Raw genomic sequence first — 7669 nt, 5'->3', positions numbered from 1 at the left:
AATATGGTAAATGAGGAACACGCCAAATTAATTTCAGATATTTCCAATCAATAATGTGCCTGTACGAGACGAAAACATAAAACGCTGCTCTGCAATCCCTTCTTTCCCCTTCCCACAGGCTAGTCGTGAAGCAGAATCACGCTCACCGTGCGTCGCCTGCCTGGGAGGGAAAGAGAGAAGAAATGAAAGCAGTGTGTTATTTTTATCGGTCGTACATGCTCATTTTCAGTAGGAAAAATATGAAAAAATTGTTGCATGTTCCTCGTTTATTTTACTTTCAGGTAAAACAAGAAAGAAGTCGCTAGGATTAATAGTTTGACTGTGAAAATTGATAGAATGTAACAGATAGTTGATTGAACAAGTACAGACGAACTACGGCACGCGTCACTCTTTTTCCGACAACAGCTGATTTATGAAAATTGATAAATACATGATTTTTTTAGCGTAAATGTAGGAAATAACATCTACTTTCCAGTACATCTTTATATTCGTAATTATTTTTGAATTTTTGAGCTGGAAAAAGAGCGAAACATGAAGCATTATGTTCATCCTTCTTCAATCAACACTGTGTAACTTTTAATGATTTGTCAAAGCCAAACTATTGATCCCAGCGATTTCTCTCTTGCTATACCTGAAAGTATATTACATAAGGAATACGCTAAATTATTTTCAGATTTTTCCAAACAAAAAAAAGGCTGCACGAGTCGAAATCATAAAACGCTGTTCTGCACTCCCTTCTTTCCCCTCCCACAGGCTAGTCGAGAAAAAATCTGAAAAAATTTTAACATGTTCCTCATTTTCCATACTGTCAAGTAAAACAAGAATGACATCCCTCTGACTTATAGTATGCCTGTGAAAAATGTTTAAATGTTACACAGAGTTGATTCAAGAAGGACAGAAACAAGTCTAAGGGAATCTTTCTGCATAAAAACCTTGACCTAATGCCCATTTCATACCTGCAATGTTTCATTATTTTCAGTGACCTTCCATTCTTTTCCTCACTGAAATACTCGCTCTCTCTCTCTCACTCACCCTCCACCTGTCAAAAGGTCTCCTTTCCAACTATTCTTGTGCCCCATCCCTGTACTACCTACCCAGTCTTGTGTCAAATTCTACCTTGTTCACCATTTCTCTCTCTCCTTTGTAAGCCCTTCCCCTCTATTATCCATGTTCACTTGTCACTACCGCAGCTGGACAAATATATAGCAAAATCTCTATTGCACATAAAGATTGAAAAAAGGATAATGGAAGAATCTTTATGTACAATAGAGATTTTGCTATATATTTGTCCAGTTATAATAGTAATAGTTGAACATGGATAATAGAAGGGAAGGGCTTACAAAGGAGAGAGAGGGAGAAATAGTAAGCATCCTAGAATTTGATACAAGACTGGCTGCGTAGTAAAGAGATGGGGTACACGAAAAGTTGGAAAGGACACCTTTTGACAGGTGGAGGGTGAGTGAGTGAGAGAGAGAGCGAGTATTATAATGAGAAAAAGAATGAGAGGGCACTGAAAATAATGAAAGATTGCAGGTATGAAATGAGGAGGAGGAATAGCTGGTGATGGAAGAAGGTTTCCTTACACCTGTTCCTTTCTTTCCTTCCTGCGTCACCAGCTATACCTTCTCCTTATTTCATACCTATAATGTTTCACTTTTTTCAGTGACCTTCCATTCTTTTACTCACTGAAATACTCGCTCTCTCTCTCTCACTCACCCTCCACCTGCCAAAAGGTCTCCTTTCCAACTATTCTTGTGCCCCATCCCTGTACTACCTACCCAGTCTTGTGTCAAATTCTACCTTGTTCACCATTTCTCTCTCTCCTTTGTAAGCCCTTCCCCTCTATTATCCATGTTCACTTGTCACTACCGCAGCTGGACAAATATATAGCAAAATCTCTATTGCACATAAAGATTGAAAAAAGGATAATGGAAGAATCTTTATGTACAATAGAGATTTTGCTATATATTTGTCCAGTTATAATAGTAATAGTTGAACATGGATAATAGAAGGGAAGGGCTTACAAAGGAGAGAGAGGGAGAAATAGTAAGCATCCTAGAATTTGATACAAGACTGGCTGCGTAGTAAAGAGATGGGGTACACGAAAAGTTGGAAAGGACACCTTTTGACAGGTGGAGGGTGAGTGAGTGAGAGAGAGAGCGAGTATTATAATGAGAAAAAGAATGAGAGGGCACTGAAAATAATGAAAGATTGCAGGTATGAAATGAGGAGGAGGAATAGCTGGTGACAGAAGAGCTACTGTCATGGAAAAATATATTAAAATAAGAGAGAAAAAGATAGAGAGAAATGAAAACATAAAGAAAAAATGGAGTAATTACTCACCTATTACGCCAATCTAACCAGGAACCACTAAATAGAATTATTCACTCACAAAATCACTTTTTAAATAAAACTGCACACTGCACTGAAAGACTTTTAAATCACGTCTACGTCACGCACGCATACCACACACAATTGAAGTTGTCACCACTGTAGACATTATAGGGAAATCGCGAATTATGGGTAATATTGGGTAACCGATGAACGCCCCCCCTCCCACCTGCGGTGAAGAGCATTATTAGTTCCGTTTGAATCACACCAGTGAGAGGATCGTGTGTGCAATCGAGTCCATCATCAATGTCGGAAGGAAGTGCAAAGAAAATGGTAAGTGTTCTTTATAATTCTTATTCCGCGAGTGAAGTAGCTGTAAATAAAAACCTGAAAATAAGAAAAAAGTGTTATAAAATATATTCAGTGTTTCATATATTTCTGTCCTTTTTACAACTTCTTATATCTAATTTTTGTAGACTTGTAATAAGTATGCAAAGAATAGATATAAGAAGCTGTACAAAAGACAGAATGAAACAATGAACATATTTTACACAAAGCCGAAATCAGACCATACTTTTTCTCGTGCTGGATTACTTGATGAATTAAAATGTTGTTTACTGATTGGTTATAATAATGCAAATATCCAATCAGCAGTCACCATTCTAAATTCAGCAAGCAATTCAGTACGAGAAAAAGCATCGTCCGATTTCGGATTTAGTTATATTAATTATTAAAATTTTATATCCATGTAATGGCAATAATATGTACAACCTTCAAAGAGTCGCAAATGTGGTTTCAGTTACGCTGTGAATGTAAACAATATCTAACATAATGTTTACATTCACAGCGAACTTCGAAACACAAAAGCGACTCTTCGAAGATTGTACATATTATTGCCATCGTCGTTATTTACTACAAATGATATTGTTTTTTTTCAGAATACGCGACGCTCGAGGACCCCCTCAAGAAGTAAGGAGTTTCCCCCCTTACCATCGCCGAAGAATTCCACTTCGGCCACGACTGGGTCGCGGAGAGGGCCTAAAAAGGCCTCGCCTCCGCTGCCATCTACCAGGTGGGTGCAATGGGTGCCACCTCCACCACCACCACAAGCCATCGCCGACGCCGCTGCACCTCCGCCACAAGCCGCCGCTGCACCTCCGCCACAAGCCGTCGCTACACCTCCGCCACAAGCCGCCGCTGCACCTCCGTCACAAGCCGCCGCTGCACCTCCGCCACAAGCCGCCGCTGCACCTCCGCCACAAGCCGCCGCTGCACCTCCGCCACAAGCCGCCGCTGCACCTCTGCCACAAGCCGCCGCTGCACCTGGACCATCCAGGACTAAGAATCCGGAGGAAAAAGTGAGTACCTACCATTTTGTGTTATATTTATTTAAATTAATTCTTTTTTTAAATTAAAATTTCAATTTTCAGGAGAAAGCTCGCCTCAAGAGGCAAAAATACCGCCAAGGGCGGTCTAAAAGATTGGCCGCTGCCGCCGCCGCTGCTGGGGCAGCCGAAAAGAAGAGCCGCCGCGCCAAAAAAACCTCCAACGTAGCTGTAAGTAAAAAAATCACTCAATTTCATTATTTATTGAAACATATTCTAACGATCTGACTATTTACAGATGAGGAGCTTCTCACTCCAATCCATGGAGGTCCAGCCTCCACCGCAGCCAACGGCAGTCCACCACCACCACCACTACCAGCAGCAGCAACAGCCACATTACCCCATGTGCTATAACACCCCCCCTACATTCATGCAGCCCCCCAATTTAGTTTATGGGATGCCCCCCCCCGTTAGCAACTATTACCCCTTTATTCCTAATTATCAAATGTACAGATAAATAAAACATTGTATATTTTAAATTAATTGACTCTTAATTTCAAAACCTTCAAAGCTTCTTTTGCAGGTAATAAGGAAAACATGCAGGAGATCCGTCTGTCCTTCGTCAATCAACGCTGAGTAACCTTCAATCATTTTTTGCAGCTAAACTATTAATCCGAGCGACTTCTTTCTTGTTTTAGTCGCAAATATGGTTAATGAGGAACACGCTATATTAATTTCAGATTTTTCTCATGAAAAATGTGTCTGTACGAGTCGAAATCATAAATATTGCTTTTGCCTCTCCCTTCTTTCCCCCCCTCAAAGGCTAGTCTAGTAGCAGATTCACGTTCACCGTGCGTCGTGTGCCTGAGAGGGAAAGAGAGAAGAGACAAAAGTAATGTTTTATGAGTTTCGATCGTACAGGCTCATTTTTGATGGGAAAAATCTGAAATTAATTCAGCATCTTCCTCATTTACTATATTTTCGACTAAAACAGGAAAAAAGTTGGTCGGATTAATAGTTTGGCTGTGAAAAATGTTTGAATGTTACAAAGTGTCGATTGGACAAGGACAGACGAACTACGGCACGCGTTACTCCATTTCCAACAGCAGCTGATCTCTCAAAATTGATGAAAATATGAATTTAAGATCGTAGATGTAGAAAATAACATCTACTTTAAAATAAATGCTTATTTTCTTGAAGATTTATTCAATTGTTACTAAAAATCACAGCGAGGCATCAAATAGTTCGTTTATCTTTCTTCAACCAACGATGAATAACATTCAAACATTTTTTATAGCTAAACTATTAATCCGAGCGACTTCTTTCTTGTTTTAGTCGAAAATATGGTTAATGAGGAACACGCTATATTAATTTCAGATTTTTCTCATGAAAAATGTGTCTGTACGAGTCGAAATCATAAATATTGCTTTTGCCTCTTCCTTCTTTCCCCGTCGCTAGCGAGTCGAGTAGCAGATTCACGTTCACCGTGCGTCGTGTGCCTGAGAGGGAAAGAGAGAAGAGACAAAAGTAATGTTTTATGAGTTTCGATCGTACAGGCTCATTTTTGATGGGAAAAATCTGAAATTAATTCAGCATCTTCCTCATTTACTATGTTTTCGACTAAAATAAGAAAGAAGTCGTTCGGATTAATAATTTGGCTGTGAAAAATGTTTGAATGTTGCATAGTATCGATTGAACAAGGACAGACGTACTACGGCACGCGTTACTCTCTTTCCATCATCAGCTGATCTCTCAAAATTGATAAATATATGAATTTAGGATCGTAGATAGAGAAAATAACATCTACTTTAAAATAAATGCTTATTTTCTTGAACATTTCTTCGATTTTTACCAGGAAACACAGCGAGGCATCAAATAGTTCGTTTATCTTTCTTCAACCAACGATGAATAACATTCAAACATTTTTTATAGCTAAACTATTAATCCGAGCGTCTTCTTTCTTGTTTTAGTCGCAAATATGGTTAATGAGGAACACGCTATATTAATTTCAGATTTTTCTCATGAAAAATGTGTCTGTACGAGTCGAAATCATAAATATTGCTTTTGCCTCTTCCTTCTTTCCCCGTCGCTAGCGAGTCGAGTAGCAGATTCACGTTCACCGTGCGTCGTGTGCCTGAGAGGGAAAGAGAGAAGAGACAAAAGTAATGTTTTATGAGTTTCGATCGTACAGGCTCATTTTTGATGGGAAAAATCTGAAATTAATTCAGCATCTTCCTCATTTACTATGTTTTCGACTAAAATAAGAAAGAAGTCGTTCGGATTAATAATTTGGCTGTGAAAAATGTTTGAATGTTGCATAGTATCGATTGAACAAGGACAGACGTACTACGGCACGCGTTACTCTCTTTCCATCATCAGCTGATCTCTCAAAATTGATAAATATATGAATTTAGGATCGTAGATAGAGAAAATAACATCTACTTTAAAATAAATGCTTATTTTCTTGAACATTTCTTCGATTTTTACCAGGAAACACAGCGAGGCATCAAATAGTTCGTTTATCTTTCTTCAACCAACGATGAATAACATTCAAACATTTTTTATAGCTAAACTATTAATCCGAGCGTCTTCTTTCTTGTTTTAGTCGCAAATATGGTTAATGAGGAACACGCTATATTAATTTCAGATTTTTCTCATGAAAAATGTGTCTGTACGAGTCGAAATCATAAATATTGCTTTTGCCTCTCCCTTCTTTCCCCCCCTCAAAGGCTAGTCTAGTAGCAGATTCACGTTCACCGTGCGTCGTGTGCCTGAGAGGGAAAGAGAGAAGAGACAAAAGTAATGTTTTATGAGTTTCGATCGTACAGGCTCATTTTTGATGGGAAAAATCTGAAATTAATTCAGCATCTTCCTCATTTACTATATTTTCGACTAAAACAGGAAAAAAGTTGGTCGGATTAATAGTTTGGCTGTGAAAAATGTTTGAATGTTACAAAGTGTCGATTGGACAAGGACAGACGAACTACGGCACGCGTTACTCCATTTCCAACAGCAGCTGATCTCTCAAAATTGATGAAAATATGAATTTAAGATCGTAGATGTAGAAAATAACATCTACTTTAAAATAAATGCTTATTTTCTTGAAGATTTATTCAATTGTTACTAAAAATCACAGCGAGGCATCAAATAGTTCGTTTATCTTTCTTCAACCAACGATGAATAACATTCAAACATTTTTTATAGCTAAACTATTAATCCGAGCGACTTCTTTCTTGTTTTAGTCGAAAATATGGTTAATGAGGAACACGCTATATTAATTTCAGATTTTTCTCATGAAAAATGTGTCTGTACGAGTCGAAATCATAAATATTGCTTTTGCCTCTTCCTTCTTTCCCCGTCGCTAGCGAGTCGAGTAGCAGATTCACGTTCACCGTGCGTCGTGTGCCTGAGAGGGAAAGAGAGAAGAGACAAAAGTAATGTTTTATGAGTTTCGATCGTACAGGCTCATTTTTGATGGGAAAAATCTGAAATTAATTCAGCATCTTCCTCATTTACTATGTTTTCGACTAAAATAAGAAAGAAGTCGTTCGGATTAATAATTTGGCTGTGAAAAATGTTTGAATGTTGCATAGTATCGATTGAACAAGGACAGACGTACTACGGCACGCGTTACTCTCTTTCCATCATCAGCTGATCTCTCAAAATTGATAAATATATGAATTTAGGATCGTAGATAGAGAAAATAACATCTACTTTAAAATAAATGCTTATTTTCTTGAACATTTCTTCGATTTTTACCAGGAAACACAGCGAGGCATCAAATAGTTCGTTTATCTTTCTTCAACCAACGATGAATAACATTCAAACATTTTTTATAGCTAAACTATTAATCCGAGCGTCTTCTTTCTTGTTTTAGTCGCAAATATGGTTAATGAGGAACACGCTATATTAATTTCAGATTTTTCTCATGAAAAATGTGTCTGTACGAGTCGAAATCATAAATATTGCTTTTGCCTCTTCCTTCTTTCCCCGTCGCTAGCGAGTCGAGTAGC

The 7669-nt window shown here is 38.2% G+C and overlaps 1 protein-coding gene across 1 annotated transcript; it reads left to right on the top strand.

Moving 5' to 3' along the window:
* Nucleotides 1-2531: 2531 nt before the first annotated feature.
* Nucleotides 2532-4173, top strand: LOC136785493 (testis-specific gene A8 protein-like). Its single transcript, XM_066746542.1, has 4 exons — nucleotides 2532-2664; nucleotides 3270-3689; nucleotides 3762-3887; nucleotides 3955-4173. Exons 1-4 carry the CDS (start codon nucleotides 2638-2640, stop codon nucleotides 4171-4173), a joined length of 792 nt encoding a protein of 263 aa, XP_066602639.1. The 5' UTR covers nucleotides 2532-2637.
* Nucleotides 4174-7669: the final 3496 nt, after the last annotated feature.

This window comes from Prorops nasuta, unplaced genomic scaffold (genome assembly GCF_024137725.1).
Source record: "Prorops nasuta isolate Cenicafe-Biocafe unplaced genomic scaffold, Cenicafe_Pnas_1.2 PNAS00412, whole genome shotgun sequence".
NCBI lineage: Eukaryota > Metazoa > Arthropoda > Insecta > Hymenoptera > Bethylidae > Prorops > Prorops nasuta.
Note: the sequence above shows the minus strand (reverse complement) of the source record. Positions and strands in the feature narration are given on the sequence as shown.